Source organism: Anolis carolinensis, chromosome 1, assembly GCF_035594765.1.
Source record: "Anolis carolinensis isolate JA03-04 chromosome 1, rAnoCar3.1.pri, whole genome shotgun sequence".
Lineage (NCBI taxonomy): Eukaryota > Metazoa > Chordata > Lepidosauria > Squamata > Dactyloidae > Anolis > Anolis carolinensis.
Window position 1 is genome coordinate 63367317 of NC_085841.1, and position 17187 is coordinate 63384503.

At 39.6% G+C, this 17187-nt stretch overlaps 1 protein-coding gene across 3 annotated transcripts; it reads right to left on the reverse strand.

Annotated features, from left to right (window-relative positions):
* Nucleotides 1-881: 881 nt before the first annotated feature.
* On the reverse strand, nucleotides 882-17157 carry taf5l (TATA-box binding protein associated factor 5 like). Of its 3 annotated transcripts, none has more exons than XM_008124407.3 (5): nucleotides 16769-17157; nucleotides 12793-12937; nucleotides 10402-10506; nucleotides 7060-7784; nucleotides 882-3118 (listed from the first exon to the last, which is right to left on the reverse strand). In XM_008124407.3, exons 2-5 carry the CDS (start codon nucleotides 12932-12934, stop codon nucleotides 2321-2323), a joined length of 1770 nt encoding a protein of 589 aa, XP_008122614.2. In that variant the 5' UTR covers nucleotides 12935-12937; nucleotides 16769-17157; the 3' UTR covers nucleotides 882-2320. The 3 variants fall into 3 exon arrangements, with proteins under 3 accessions (XP_008122614.2, XP_008122618.1, XP_003215865.1); XM_008124411.3 differs by having other exon boundaries at nucleotides 16757-16901; XM_003215817.4 differs by having other exon boundaries at nucleotides 16753-16889.
* Nucleotides 17158-17187: the final 30 nt, after the last annotated feature.

Sequence of the window (17187 nt, forward strand, 5' to 3'; positions counted from 1 at the left end):
TCAGTGGACAATCAAGACAGATACATTTCAGTGGATACTCATGGGGATTTGGTTAATCAGTTAAAATTCATGAGTAAACCAGGGTTTTTTTTAACCTGAAAAAAAGGGGGGGGGTTGACCCCCCCGGCTATAGCCCTGATTAGGACCATGTTTAAATAATAATTTATTGGGTTTTTTTGCATTTCTCTGTTCCCGCCGTCCCACACCCAAGTATCTGCCAAATGAGATATGCTAAAATGGGATATGGTCCTGAAAGCTTATAAGAAATACAACTTATTTGTCTTCAATGTGTTGATTTTCAATGTCCTTTATTAACTACCCACTTTGAATTAAAAGTCTACTAAGGTTTATTTCACTAAGCTAGCTGCACTATATTTCAGTTCAACCATTTGAACTGTCTGCATGAAAGAGACATGCAGAAAATGCAAATCTTTACTCTATCTTGGCAGCAGTGCTGGACAAGCCAGTTGGTGTTTTCCAGAGATTATCTGACTTAGTCTTTATGAACTAAGGAAAGGCAGTGAAATAGCTGTCTTTACCATAAAAATTAAGAAACATACCAGTTATACTTTCGTCTTGATGGAGGGCACTGAATCACATGATTTATCACCTGCAATATACCTGCCTGTGCGGGAAAAGGGGTTTGTCCTCCAGAGACTGGTGGACTACAGTTACCATGAATCCCAGCCTTCATGGCCAATGGCTAGGGATCATGGGAGGTACAAACTAACAACTTCTGGAAGAACAACAGATACAAGAACATCTGCAGAAGATGTCCTCAGTGTTCAAAACAATACACAAAAGCATTTAGTGATACAAAGGTAGTTTGATCTGCCTAAAGGAGCCTAAAACCTGCTCAGTTTGACAAAGAGACACCAAGCTTCTCTTTAAACTAAATGCTTTAATAGAAAAAATTACAAAACCTCTTTCCTCAAAGCAGAAATATTCCATCTTCTCTTAGAATGAAGTAATTAAAGTTGCTTTCCCCACCATTCCCTGCCTCCCCCCATTTTTGCATGCTCTCACTTTTGTATAAAAACTTCATGAAATCTATATTTCCATATTTAGTGGAAAACACCAGAAATTGGCAAATTGTGTCTTCTTACAATTAATAATTTACTAATACAATTCTCCATATACCTTTGTCCATATTTATCATCAGAAAATATTTTTGGTGAGATGAAATGGGTCTTTTCCTATTTTAAGTTGAAACATGCTATGTTACAAACTCAGGCATGTTTTTGTGGGTTATTTTCACGAGGCAAGGCACCTCCAACCAATTATTAGTATTTTGTATCTCCATCACAGTGCAACTAGATTTAGGGGTAAAGGGAATCCAAACTTCTGACCTAATAGCAGTTACATTCTGTATTAAGAAATGACATCTCAATTTATGTTCTTACAGATAGTCACTCCAATTCTATCTCCATATAGAGATGGCCATTGTCACATATGTTCATTAAAAAAACCACCATGACTTTGATTCAGTCTTTGTCCTTGCCCATGAAAGGGCAGGCAACTTTTAGTAATCTTCCTTTTGCTGAAGCCTGTTGCACCCTCTGAAAATCTTTAGAGGATTTCAGATTTTCTAGAAAACTATAGGAAGTGGCTGGCATTTGCCAATGTACTTACTCTTCATCCCCTTCACCAATATAATTATTTTCCAAATCAAAAGCCTTCTGTGGATGAAAACTACCCTTCTGTTAACAAAGGATGACATTTGGAACCAAATTCAGGTCTTTTATATTAACAAGCTGGAAACCTGTCTCAGCTATAATAAACATTATTGTAATGCTAATTATATTTGGGAACATCTGTAGAACACAGTATGTTTTTTTCCCCTCCAAACTGGCAATGATTCAGGTCTTAGAAAGTGTCAATTTAACCAAATAGTTGATATAGCCAGAAAGTGTCAATTTAACCAAATAGTTGATATAGCCAGACTCAGAAACCTCTGGTAACACTATATAGGATGTGCCCATTAAAGATATTTAAGTGCAAATACCCACTTGTGGATTTTAATTATTTCCGTCAGATTTTGGGTTATCCTTATAACAAAATATTCTGGATTGCTGGCTTTCACCCATTGCTTCCTGCCCCTGCGCTACTAACAAACAATCACAATGATGTTCTCTGTTGCTCTGTCTTCTCCATCCTTCTGCGACAATACAAGACATCTTCAAGTACAGTATTTCCATCATTCTGGGCATTTTCGCCAAATGTGACAAAAAAATCACAGTCAATTATATATAATCTCAGTTTATAATAGACTCTGGCTTTCAAAACCCCACCATAACCCACCCTATTCTTAAAAAAAATATTAATGTTCCTGATTCTCTTGTGCAATTCCAGTCACTAAAAGGAGGTTACAGGCCATGAACTGTACACTGAGTACATTATTTATCTGTCCAGTATATACACCAACTAGTTCACTGGAAGAGCCATCTGCAGGAGCATTGCAGTAAGTGTTTCGAATGTCCCACACACGAACAGAGTTGTCCATTGACGCAGAAGCAACTAAGCTACTGTCCGGACTAAAAGTAAGGCTGGTGATATTGTCTGTGTGTCCTCGCAGTTCTTTGTAAAGTGTGCCAGATGCCAAGTCCCACAACTTTAACCGCTGGTCTTCACCTGCTGAAGCTAAATACTTACCATTTGGAGAAAACGCAAGCGACAGCACTGGACCCCGATGGCCTGTAAACAAGCGCACTGTGTTTCCTTGCTGGGTGCTCCAGAGCCTGACTGTTTTATCTGTCGATCCTGTTGCTAAGTAATTAGAATTGGGATGAAACTTAATGCAGTCCACGTCTGCCAAATGGCCTGCGTATATGCGCAGGGGATACGTCCGATCAAATGACCAAAGCCTTGCTGTGCGATCATGGGAACCACTGGCAAAATACAAGCTGCAAGGACTGATGTCCAGATCCCATACAGGGTAGGCATGCCCTTGGTACAACACTGTGTTGGTAAAACTGCCCAGGTCCCAGTATCTGATAGAGGCGTCCTCTGAACATGACAACAGTCCCGAACTGTCTGAAAGAAATCTTGTGCTATACACTGGTCCACAGTGTCCTCGAAGTATCTTCATTTCTGTACCCACATTATCATCTTCTTCATCCTGCAAAGAAGAACACAGATGAGAGTTTTCCCCTTCATTCTATTCAGACAATGCATGGGTGAAAATGGAGATACACTCAGTCAGGGTGTCAATTGCCAAATCTGCATAAAAACAGTATGACTACTACTAGATTGCCTGTGCACAGCTAGTTCATGGTATCCGCGCAAGTATATTGGGGAGGGCGGGGGGGGGGGGGGGAGAGAGAAAGATTAAAGTCTGATGTTGTCCAACAAAATAGATTTGTTATTCCTCAAGTAACTGACAGCTCTTTTTCAAAAACTATAAAGGAGATAATAAAAAACCAAGGAGAAAATAGGACAAAACATGCTAACAATCTGAATAAAAAACCACATAGGTAAAGGTAAAGGTTTTTCCCGACATTAAGTCTAGTTGTGTTTGACTCTGGGGGTTGGTGTACATCTCCATTTCTAAGCTGAAGAGCTGGCATTGTCTGTAGACACCTCCAAGGTCATGTGGCTGGCATGACTGCATGGAGCACCGTTACCTTCCCGCCGGAGTGGTACCTATTGATCTACTCGCATTTGCATGTTTTCGAACAGCTAGGTTGGCAGAAGCTGGAGCTAACCGCAGGAGCTCACCCTGCTCCCTGGATTTGAGCCGCCAACCTTTCAGTCAGCAAATTCAGCAGCTCAGAGGTTTAATCCACTGTGCCACTGGGGGGCTCATAAACCACATATAACCAATAACCACATATAAATCCACAAATATTGTAATTTAAGCTATAGTATAGAAAAATACCATGTTTTACTCATTCTAAGTCGGACTTTCCCCCTCAGAATTGAGGCTCAAAAAAAAAGGTGCATCTTAAAATCTAAAATACTCTTTCTCCCAAACAGGAGCTCTAAAATCAGGCTGCATCTTAGAATAATTGGTGTCTTACACTCAGTGAAATATGGTATTAGGAAGCTCATGCAAGTTTAAAATATATGTTATAAATAGGAGTCAGGTATTCATATATTTATAATTAGTATTTGATTCAAGAGAGCCAGCATTGTGTAGTGATTTGAGTGTTGGGCTACGACTCAAGAAAACCAGGGTTTGAATCCCTGCTTTGCCATGGAAACCCAATGGGTGACTTTGGGTAATTCACTCTCTCCCAGCCTCAGATGAAGGCAAAGGCAGCCCCTTCTGAATACATCATGCCAATAACTCCCTGTGGTAAGTTTGCCTTAGGGTCACCATAAAATAGAAATGGCACACAACCTTTATACCATCTGCATCTCCTTTGTAGCCCATGGAGGCATGAAACAGTTTCCCTGAAACAGATCAACTATTTATAATAAAAAAGGTATAAATCCCCACAACTTTCCTGGACAAGCCAAACCTTGGTTCTCTATTTTTCTGAATGTGTAACAAGCACTATTTACTGTTCTTGTGACTGCCATAACATGCTGGTACCAACTTAAAACTCAGCTGCCAGAAAAATGGCAATAAAATTATATTTATATTAGCAAAATACCCAATTGCCTGTAAATTCAAGATGACATGTTATGGTATAAAACTGTTACTCATTTCTGTGGCACAGTACGATCTTTTCAGATAATGTGTAGCAGTGAAAACATCACCTAACTTTGTAAAGCAGCTGGAGGACAAAATGAAAACTTTGCTTTCCATTCCACTTCACTGCTTCATATCTCTGTATATTAAAATAATAAACCTGCTTGTTATAGCTACCATGGCTCAGATTCTTTTATTGGCTTCGGAACCGCTGGGTTAAAATTACATATTAATTTTAATACTTTCAAAAAGTAGTGTGCTCTCTCCGGTGCCTCAATTCTATCCACAACAATGTCCTTGGCTTAGCCCAGCTGGTGGATAAATGGCCATAAAATTATATTTATATTAGCAACTGGTTTGAGTCTGGTTAACGTTGTAGACTGAAACCGAAATGCTGAACTCCAGGTATATAAGTAGAAGAACAAAGACTAAATGAATTATACGCCTCACTGAGAGCAGATCTGTTTACATCAAACTGCTTTCTGTGTCAGGTCAACGTTCCGGAGACACTCAAATATTATGACAGAACACTTTTTCACAGTATGCTATAATAGCGCTATGATTCCACTTTAACTGCGATAGCTGCATCCAATGGAATCCTGGGGTTTATAGTTTAGTGAACTGTAAATCCCAGGATTCCATGTCTGTGAAAGTGGAAACATATTATTCTAACTGCGTAGTATTAAAAGGCACAGAGCCAACAACGAGACTTAGAGCAGGCATGAGAATCATACAACCCTTTAGGTTAGTGTTTCCCAAACTTGAGTCCTCCTGATGCTTTGGACTTCCAACTCCCAGAAACTCCTGTCACTATTGCCAATGACTAGGAATTCTGGGAGTTGAAGTCCCAAACAGCTGGAGAATCAGAGTTTGGGAAACACTGTTTTGGAAGATGATAGGCTGCAACTTCCAGCACCCTTCCCTGTTGGCTATGCTAGCTAGGACTAACAATGGTTGCAGTGCAACAATATGTGAAGAACCACATGATTTCTATTTCAGTTTATTAGCTTATGTGAGTTTTATGTGCTTTGTTCATCACATTCATGTGATGAAAAAATGTTACATAACCATGGTCCAAATGGAGATTCCAGAGGAAAATGACCTCCAATTCAAGCTTTCATGCACCTGTTTTATTTTTCTATGAATGCCACAATACAGTGGCACTATGGATGTTAAACCCAATATTCTAGGCAATTACCAGGTTGCCTAGAACATCAAAAGACAACAAACAGTAAAGGAAAAACTGGGTGGCATCTAGCACCACTGCCCATGTATCTCCTAAAAGTGTTCCAAAAAGATGGGCTCCTCCAGAGTAGATCTAAACTATGAACACAGAATGAGAGAAGGGAGGTTGCACAAGGGGAAGGAGGCCACAATATATGCTATAAGGGAGTCAGCAGAAAAACAGAGGAGTCAGAGTTGAACGTTTGGAATGCTGACTCCACAGCCCTAAATATAGTGAGTTTAGATTATAGTATGCTGGTGCTTTTTTATTTTAAAGGCTGTAGTATTTTTGTTTTCACTAATAGTTTTAGCTTTATTATCTGCTATCTCCAATTAGTATTTACATTTCCAGTTGCTTCCAATGGTTAATGCAAAACCTAAAAAGCCATGCTGAGCCATTCTGAGGCATGTATTGAAGGTAATGTCAACATTTTGATGATGATGTAAGATTTTTGAGAGATTAACAACCACATTATCTTGTCAGTCTTTCGCTTCCTACACTTCCTCTGACCTCTACACAATTTATATATTTAGCTTCTGCCTTTTAGCAATTAGGATGCATTACAAATCATACATATGAAGGATGAGGCAATTTTCCAATTGCAAAAGATGTAAATTTTAGGCATTTAATGGAGGAAAGCAAGATAAAGCAGATCTGCCATACTCCAGTTACTGCAATGGAGACTTGGGCAGGATCAGCATTTATCAAAATTTTATCCAGATATAAAGTTTGTACCTCAAACTATATCCTAACTGCCTTAACCATTATGTCTGATGAGCAAAAGGAAAGCACCATTCGAGCAATTTGCTCAGGGAGAGCAGTTGATATAAACCATTCATTACACAGCCCAATTAAAAAATGTATTTTTATTGGTGTCTTGGTTTTTAGGCATGTTCCTGGGCTTATTTGGAGTGCTGATTCAGAAAATTACATTGGATAGACTGTGTCAGCTCTAGTTTCTTAGATATGGCTATCATGATTTTCAATAGGTGAGAAGATGCTGACTGGAAGATGGCATATGTTTTGTATCTCAAAAACTAGAGTTGATGGGAAAACTGGTGCCATTTTTGGAATCAGCAGGTCAAATATACCCAGAAACGGTCTAACATATGAGACACAAAAATGTGTGTTGGCCAGTGTGATAAAAATAAAGTACAAGTGAATTCCCACACATATAATGATGGAAAGAGTATCTGACCTCCTCATCCAAGACGTCGCAAGCCAGGTGGATTCGGGACACATCTACTAGATGAGGCTCAGATTTCAGCTTCTTGGACCGCAAGCTCCATAGTTTTACACAGGAATTGTCAAAGCCAGAAGCAAGCAACTTGCTATCCGGTGAGATCTCTGCTGTGTTTAACAATTGCTCAGTGTTGTAGAACGCATAGAAACATATGGTTGTTAGCGAAGGCGGGCCGTCCTTGACTCTCTTAATGCTATCCTGCAGGATGTCCAAGGCTGCCTCGTTTTGCAGGATGGAAGTAGGCATGTCAGTGGGTTCAAGGCCATTGCTCTCACTGCGTGAAGAGCCACCACTAGCATACAGCTGGTAGTCCATCCTCTTGGCTGGCTGCACATCTAAATGGATGTGCAAGGAGAGGACCTTGCAGAGAGCACAGTTGTTATCACTCTGGAGGTAGCGAAGGAGGAAGTTGTAGCTGTCTTCTTGAAGGCGGACGACATATTTGTTGTCCAGAAATGCCCGGAGCTTGAAGTTAGACAGGATGTCCTGAACTGATAGTGTAGTCTGTAATTGCTCAATGATGTCTTTCTGGGAAGCATTCTGCATGAACATCCCATGGAAGCGACTATAGAAACTGTCCACTGTGCTCTTTAGGCCATTTTGGACCATATTAAGATGGAGGTAGACAAAAAGGGGGTACAGAAGAGGCATCACTTCATGGCTGTGCTGGGAGTCTGAATCTAAACACAAAGGCAAGGACACATTACTTTTATTTCACTCAGTTCTCAGCAAGGATTACAATGAAAATAATACAGATCATCTTATGGGGAGGGATAGGATGACTCCAAGCTTGTGAGATCTATTTCATCTTTTTATAGGACCTCACAAATTCACCAATAGGATAGTATAAGGGAAATGCACTTACAATTGAAGAATTGTGAACTCAATCATTTGTTCTGAATACCAGAACTATACAGAGCACAAAATTATTCAACAAAACAATCCACTCTTGGTTATCCTAAGCTTTCTTTGTTTCATCTAAAACATCAAAGTGACTTCTGATACATTAATAATTTTGATTTGGCTGAGACTCACTTCAAAAGAGACATAAAATGTATTTTCCATTATCATTACTGAAGTGTTTATCCAGTATGATATAAAAATTTACATGCTTGATTAGAAGCACTAGACATGATACACTATCTAATGGGACCAAAGCAAAGACTGCAGTAAAGTATTGAGCCTGTTTTCTAACTATTTGAAGCATTTCCTGGCAATTTGGCTTTCTGTACCTACAATTTCTGTACAATTTTTGGCATTTGTAAGAAATTGCCGTTCTTTATCTGTTTTACACAGAGATTGATGTGCAATTTTAAGGACTCGAGGGGATACCACTAAAATGTTTTCTTTATTAACTTCATAATAAACATCTTCAACAACCTGAGCATGTTTACTAGTGTTAAATGAAACTTACCTGAAATGTGCCACTACATTCTTTATTGGTTTTGCTCCAATAGGCTATCCCATCTACCCCACCAGAAAATCATTTCAGCAATATAATTTAGGAAGTATGGGGGATGATGGGGGATTGTTGCTCTTCTCAAATAGCTTCCAGTTAGAAAATTTCACTGATCTATTGCAAATCATCAAGTGCAACTTCAGAGATACCTTCTACTCATCTGTTTCAAGGTATTTGAAATAACTCATTATTTACACAGTAAGTCACCCAATAATAAATGTGATTTTCAGCTCACCAATTATTAATATTGTTGTTTTCTTTATTTATATCCTGCCTTTCTCCCGTAGGGACTCAAGGTGGTTAGATACACAGCAATTCCCAAACTCATGTAAGAGACCTCACGCAAATTACAGCTGTATTTTCTTTATATCCGTGCATAGTGTTCTAATTTATACGACTCGAGGCATATTTTTATGATAGCCTATCCCTCCACTCTTTTATCACTAAGACCAGAATACACATATTAGAAGAGTTTGCTTTCAAAGCATTCTCGAAGTATCATGCTTTGGTTTTATTTATGTTGTGACTAGTCTACTTTTAGCTCCAGGACCAAAGTGAATCCCAATGGCTATTTCAAGAACATGCTTCTGATTAGGAACACACTGTTCTTTGCAACCTGATGAACTATCTCAACCAATTCTCCTCCGTTCATAGAACTTCTTCCTCTATTCAGTTTGCGACTACCACAACCATAAGACAGAATGTACTCTTGATTCCTTTCTCTTCATTTCATTTCTGTTATTTCTTCTGAGGGTCTCTGTAAGCATTTTATATCTGGGAAATATAGGAGTATGTTATAATGCATGACAAAACAAGGGGAGATGCATTCTTCAGTCCAGCCATCTGTGTAATAAAACATGACTAATTTTTTTGTATAATGCTTGTCTGTTTTTCTTTTTCATTAGCCTACTATGGTGCTGTATCCAAATTGGGACAATGCATGGAGAAGCTAAAATTGTATTTCTTGGCCACTTAAAACTCAAACAGCTAGCCAGAAAAAATGTAGTGCTTTTTACATCTTATGAGAAATCTAATACTGCAGCATTCTTGTTATATAGTCCTAAGATCTGAATTTTAGGATGGCAAATACAGGTTTTCCCCAAATTACAAACAAGATAACCAGCTTTCCCTCTCTCCATATCTACACACACACACCTTTGAATAGCATAGGGAAATGTTAACACTCCTGTGGTATTTGTTTTGCTGTCTGTGCCTCTGTTCAGAAGATTTCACCTCACTTTCTGTCCCTGTGATAATCTTTGGAAACAAGGATTGGTGATAAAGCTTCAATTGAGACACCTTTCCTCATGATAACTATTTCAGGGGTGAATTTCCTTTCCAAGAGGTAGATTTTTCTCACTTCCTTTTGTCTCACCCCGGTTTTTAGTTTTGAGTCGTTTATAAGTCAGATGTTTGTAACTCGGGGACTGCTTGTATACCAAAAAAAGGCAGCACTGCATTTTCCAGGACTATAATGAACATTTCAAAGAACTACTTGGTAGAGGCAAAGGAGAGGTAGGTAAGCAGACCTGCAGTTGGTTGTGGTTATGCTATACAGTAAACTCTGCATTTGGGTATGGTGCTTTGCTTTCCATGTCTGTTCTTGCAGTGGGGAATAAAATTTCACAAGAGAAATGACCAGTATTAGGTAGGATGCAGAAGTTATTGAATGCAAAATCTAATGTACAGAACTAAATGAAAGGAACAGTTGGAAGACATATCCACAAAAGCTTTTTAAATGAAAGATATCTTTTTTAAGGCTCTGTGGACAAAGATGACATGAATGTTTCTGTTTTCTCAATTGACAAGCATATAGTTCCCATTGAGTTGCTACCCACCTGTAAGAAAGCTGCATAGCCGCCCAAACTGTACTTCATATTGTTGTGGCTCTGCTAGGCAAGGTGCAGCAGATATGATGTTTGCACAACCTGATTCAGATTGGACTACAGTAATAAACAAAGATTAAGAAAATTAATTTCCTGAAGGCTTTGAAAACTACACACACTACTGTAATCATACACAAATATCTACATACAAATGATTTTACAAGCTAGCAATAAAATGAAAAAGCTTACACGTCTCCAATACTGTATTATCACTCAACAAACAAAAGAGTTTCGGCAAAAGTTGGTAATTCAGGACCCTGCTACCCATACATCAACCTTTACATACAATATGACATTTTATAGGTTACTGTAAGTTATGTGATAGTTCGCAACAACAGTACAAATTTCAGCCACATTAGGAATATATCTGCAATAAGTAACATGTATTGTGTAATCCTTATAACGGTTTAAATTCTAGTACAGTAGAGTCTCACTTATCCAACACTCGCTTATCCAACGCATTTTTGTAGTCAGTGTTTTCAATACATCATCATATTTTGGTGCTAAATTTGTAAATACAGCAATTACTGCATAGCATTACTGCGTATTGAACTACTTTTTCTGTCAAATTTGTTGTATAAAATGATGTTTTGGTGCTTAATTTGTAAAATCATAACCTAATTTGATGTTTAATAGGCTTTTCCTTAATGCCTCCTTATTATCCAACATATTCACTTATCCAACATTCTGCCGGCCCGTTTATGTTGGATAAGTGAGACTCTACTGTAGTTGCAATGGAGTGTTGTAATTTGCAGCAAAATACTATTGACATTTTTCATGGCTGTCCTCATTTTCTTCACTGATAGTTCTGAACCCTTCAATGATCTAAGGAAAATTAATGACCAGTTTTCAGTATCTTATAGAATCATAGAGTTGGAAGAGACCTCACGGGCCATCCAGTCCAACCCCCTGCCAGAAGCAGGAAGATGACATTCAAAGCACCCCCCAATAGATGGCCATTCAGCCTCTGCTTAAAAGCCTCCAAAGAAGGAGTCTCAACCATACTCGGGGGCAGAGTTCCTCTGCCGAACAGCTCTCACAGTGAGAAAGTTCTTTCTACTATTCAAGTGGAATCTCCTTTCCTGCAGTTTGAAGCCATTGTTCCACATCCTAGTCTCCAGGGCAGCAGAAAACAAGCTTACTCCCTCCTCCCTATAACTTCCCTATCTTTATACTTAAATACACAGTAAGCAAGTGCAGTAACTGCTTTTCTATGCAAAACTACCTGCAAAAAGTAACTCTTGAATTATCACTTTAACCCACTTGCAATGTATAGTCAGTTACTCTTAACATTATTTAATTGGAAATGAAAACATAATTTAGCGTAACTGTAAAGCAGGGAAGTAGCACAAAAATAAATTTGATAGCAAAGATGAGGTGGAGGGAGTAATCTATTAGCTGTTGTTAAATATTTAATATCTTCCCTAGAATTACATTGACCCTGGTATGTAGGCTGTGCACTAGGAGTCACTTCTGAGTAGACCCACACAGAAATTGTGCTGTGAATGGTTGGTGGGGACATGTCTAATTTTGTAAGAACTAAATGTTTCAAGCATGGTTTGCTTTGTCCTTCTGAACATCACTGGCTGGGCCCAATGCTGGAATGCAGCCCCTTCCCTCTCAATCTTTCCTAAACTGGAATTAGGGCCATTGGCCAAGAAGAGTCCCAGCTCCTATTCTTTAGAATGTCTGCATGGCTATTCCCCCCACCCAAGGTATGGAAACTTCAAAGTGCTAAAGTACTAGGTATCTATGAGCAAAATGATCTATAATTTTGTTCAACACTACTTTTAAATAATTCAGTATCTTTTGTCTCTAAATTGAGCTAACATTGCAAGCAAAAAGCAGCCAATTAAAAATAACATGGTACACCAATGCTTACTCTAAAACTCCCACAACAAATGTTGCCAGATTTATCATAGGTTCTATAAAAGCCAAATATGCTATTTAAGAGTAATAAACTGTTGACCTGGTGAAAAGAACAGCTGAGGAGAAACCAAGATAATTTAGTTCTTTTGTCATGAAAGTAGAAACATTGATAAAATTCCCCAGTTTAACCACATAGTTCTCAGATGAGTCACTTTAGACACCTGGGAAATGGCAGCATGCCTACTGTGTGCTTCACTTGGACTGTCTTGTTTGAAGAGCCACAAGTCACAAATCTATCACTGAAAAATATAGCTTTCAGTATTTGGACACACCTTGTCACCCACTTGTGTACTACAGAATCATGTGATCATTCATTTTCCAGTCTTTTCTCAAATGATTTCTTAGAGGTTTCACTCTGCTAAGAAGAGAGTTGCATAGTTTCTATTAAATGATTTTACTTGTTAGATTAGTTACCTGTTAGATTAGCTGCCATTTCTTCTGCAGTCTGGCATAAGCGCAACCCTTGCTTCAGAGGACCTTCCGAATCTACATACTGCCTGCGTTTGAGGTAGCAGGAAACTGCCACCTGAATCTGTTCTGTGCGTACACGTTTCATGACCTCCAAAAGAAAAGAAAACATGTTTCAAGACAAAAATAAAAACTAAAATAATGGTAAAATTATCACTTTCTTACAGTATGTTTGGTACATTAGTACCCTGTCAGACAGTAGCATTCCCATGACTGTAAAATGCATTCCTTAACTATTGACTAAAAAAATCTATATATCCCTGGAAGTAGACACATCAGAGAGCCTTTTGAGATACTCAAAGAGTCTCAAAAGTTTTTAGGACTTTTGTGTTTGCAAGAAACCAGTGTGAGTTTCACTAGTCACAGCTTCAAGGCTACAATTGACATCATGATTCCTTTTACATTTTCTTCTTTATTCAGTAATCTCAATGGGATAGTACTGACTGTGGTACTTCCACCTTAAGGGACTATGAAAACTCTGTGTTCTGTGCATTAGTGCTTAATATAGATGGGACTTATATGACTCTTTGTACTATTAATATTATTTCCTTAACCTAAAAATTAGGGGTTGGGTTCAGTTTCACCATTGGCAAATGTATCTCTTTTGGTGAACTTTTAAAGTTTCATAGATAAGCTGTTAAATGTCAACCTTTTATGTCACTGTAGTTCTTCTAGTCAAAAGTACATAAGAGCCATTCTTATGTGAACTTGGGAAGTTTCTAACTGTTTCCTGAAACATGGAGTCAAAAGGCACTGCACAAAAACTGTCAGCAAATTAAAGAAATGTAAGTATGGAGTTCCAGAGTATATAATAAGGAGTATGAGGTGCCTACAAATAATTACAAATTCTGGCCACCAACTCTTAAGAAGTTTGCATCCACCCACAGTGAGCCGCTTATTACTTGTGTAGCCTTCTGTTTATAGCCTCAGGCTGCCATACAACAGTACCCTAGTTATTTCCTTGCCATCATCCATCCAACTACAACAGACCCCTCTCTACTTTATTTTAGCAAGGTTATTGTATAATGTAGTTTGGGGCCATGGTCCAAGTCAGATTTTATGAGAACACACAAATGCCAGGATTGAGTGATCGATCGCTCTATGGCTCATGCAGTTAAGGAGCAAATCAGTTTTCAAAGCAGTCTATAAAACTGGGTGAAGTCTCATCAACATAACTTACTGCCAATTTCAGCTGTATTTATTGAACGGCTTTGCTAACATAGTCTTTTAAAATCAGGAACATTACAGGGATATTTGAAGTGTTTCGGGCCAAGACAGTTGCATTAGCCTCTGCACAATTCCAACCATCATTTCTATTCAGTTTGCAAGTACACAAATCATTTAACACTCCGCTAACTATAGTCCTGATCACGTTGTGAAAATACCTCAAATAAGTAAATCTGAATCAAGAAAGCATCCACAACCACTCCAGAGTTTAATCTGAACTTGCAAGGGTTATAGAAAGATAACCTGTTACCAGTAAATTAAGGGCAAATCTACATTGTAGGATTGAAGCAGTTTGACAGCATTTTGACAGGCAGGGCTGAATGCTATGTTATATCCTGGGAATTACAGTTTGTCTTCCCTGTCAAATAGCGCTGGTGCTTTACCAAACTACAACTCCCACAATACCAAAGCATTGAGTCATGACAGTAAAAATGATCTCAAACTGCATTAATTCTACAGTGTAGATCAGTAGTTCTCAACCTGTGGGTCCCCAGGTGTTTTGGCCTACAACTCCCAGAAATCCCAGCCAATTTACCAGCTGTTAGGATTTCTGGGAGTTGAAGGCCAAAACATCTCAACCTACAGGTTGAGAACCACTGATGTAGATGAACTCATGGTGTAACAATAGTAGTAAAGTCAGTTCTTGGTTGGGAAGTGTTAGCTGTGGATATCAAAATCTGTGGAAGCTTAAGTCCTATAATATATATCGTAGTGTAACGAAATTGTGTCCCTGATAAACATGGGTAAATTTTATGGTTTGATTATTTGGAATCCTTCCAAGCCATGGGTGGTTGAATCCTTGGATGCATAACACATGGATACGGATAGCTGCCATGTGATATCCTGGCTCATACATGGAATGGATTCATGCACAGGGCTGCATGCTGCTACTGCAAGCTACAGTTAACTGGTACCCATGCCAGATAAAAAGTAGTTTATGGTTGCTTGAGAGTTACTATTAAAAAAAGGCCAAATTAATACTGTACCCTATACTATACCACAAACTCCATATTGACTCGATATTGATGTTGAAATATAGTAATTAAAAGCAAATCAAGACAAACTTAATGTAACAAAGTTTTGGTGTATCACAAAAACAGCTTTGTGAATGCAATATGTTGTAGAAGGCTTTCATGGCCGGAATCACTGGGTTGTTGTGAGTTTTCCGGACTGTATGGCTATGTTCCTGAAGCATTCTCTCCTAATGTTTTGCCCACATCTATGGCAGGCATCCTCAGAGGTTGTGAGGTTTATTTATCTGTGGAATGTTCAGGGTGGGAGAAAAAACTCTTGTCTGTTGGAGGCAAGTGTGAATGTTGTAGCTGATCCCCTTGATTATCATTTAATGGCCTTGAAGATTCAAAGCTTAATTTAGGTTTAATTTGATGTTAGGTTTTTAACGCTGTATTCATATGTGGGGTCTTGTTGGGATTTTATGCCAATATTTCTGTTTTTTGAAGACATTAAATGTACGCAGTTGTTTGTTGGAATCTGCCTTGAGTCCCTTCAGGGAGAATAGGGTGGAATAGAAATAGAAAAACTATTATTATTATGCTTAGCTGCTTCCTGCCTGGGGGAATCTTTTGTTGGGAAGTGTTAGCTGGTCCTGATTGTTTCTTGTCTGGAATTCCCATTTTTGAGTGTAGTTTTTTATTTACTGTCCTGATTTTATGGGTTTTTTTAAAAATACTGATAGCCAGATTATGTTCATTTTCATGGTTTCCTCCTTTCTGTTGAAATTATCCACATGCTTGTGGATTTCAGTGGATTCTCTGTGTAGTCTGACATGGCTTTCAATGATGAGCCAACCTGGACACAGCACATTATTTGAGAACATAGAAATGCTGGACCACTTAACAACCACCATGTCAGACTACACAGAGAAGCCACTGAAATCCACTACGTTTGGCAGAAGGAAGACAGACTTTGAAGCTGTAAAGCCATTCAATGCTAATCAAGGTGGCCAACTGCAACATTCACACTTACCTCATACAGACAAGAGTTCTTTCCCCCACCCTGGACCTTCCACAGATATATAAACGCCACTTGCATAATTTTCCAAGAGACCTCACAACCTCAGAGGATGCCTGCCATAGATGCGGGCGAAGTCAGGAGAGAATGCTTCTGGAACATGGCCATACAGACCAAAAAATCACAGCAACCTTTGTGAATGCAGTTTGCAATTTTAGTGAAATTACAGTCAATGAACTTTTGCCCATTTGCATGAGTTATGGCTAACTACAAATGCATTTACACTCTAAAAGAAGTATAGGCAAACTTTGGTCCTCCAGGAGTTGGAAGTCCAAAACACCTGGACGATCAAAGTTTGTCCATACCTGCTCTAGAATGGATCCAGCTTGACACCGCTTGAACTGCCCTGGCTCGATGCTATCCGATTATGGGAAATGCAGTTTTAGAATGTCCTTTAGTAACCCTCCAAAAAAAAAAAGCCCCATGGCTGAAATATGTCATCTCGAAAAGACTTGCAGAGGGGTAAAGCCTGGAAAAGGAGGGACGCTAAGGAAGAACAGAAGAGAGAAGGAAGACGAGAAGACAACACGAGAACTGCCCCCGCCTTTCCCGCTTCCTTCCTTCCTTCTTTCCAACCCGGGAAGAAGGGCCCTCGCTTGCTCCAAATGTTGGAGGGCAGAAAAAAAGAGAGAAGAGACGAGAACTCACTCACTCAGTCACTCACTGGAGCATGGCAGAGCAGCGAGAGAAAGAGAGCTCCAGTGTATGTGTGTGCGCGCCTGCGCGCGCGCGCGGCACGAGACGGGGATTCCTGGGCCGGCGGGCGGGCTGGCTCGCGCCGCGGTCCGTCACTGCTGAGCCCAGTGGCGCGAGACGCCCAACGCTGTTGCTGCAGCTGTCGCCGCTCGTGCAGAGCCGCCCCGGCGCGCGCCCGCCTGGACTCGCCGCTGCTGCTTCTCCTGCTCTTGCCTTGGACGTCCCTTGGATAAAATTGCGGCGTCTCCTGCGAGTGCTCCGAGTCCCGCCGCAGCTCGGAGCACCCGCTCCATGACTGACGGAGACTGACACACAGAGAGAGAGAGGGAAGGAGGCGAAAGCGGCGGTGCTTGTAGGGAGGAGAGAGAGAAGGGGAAAGGCGAATGC

Excerpts from the sequence above, each read along its gene's own strand:
- taf5l (XM_008124407.3), bottom strand. The coding sequence starts at position 12,934 with ATGAAACGTGTACGCACAGAACAGATTCAGGTGGCAGTTTCCTGCTAC. Across the intron at positions 10,507-12,792 it reads AATGGCAGCTAATCTAACAG|TCCAATCTGAATCAGGTTGT; the intron begins GTAACTAATCTA and ends TTATTACTGTAG. Across the intron at positions 3,119-7,059 it reads GCGACGTCTTGGATGAGGAG|GATGAAGAAGATGATAATGT; the intron begins GTCAGATACTCT and ends TCTTCTTTGCAG.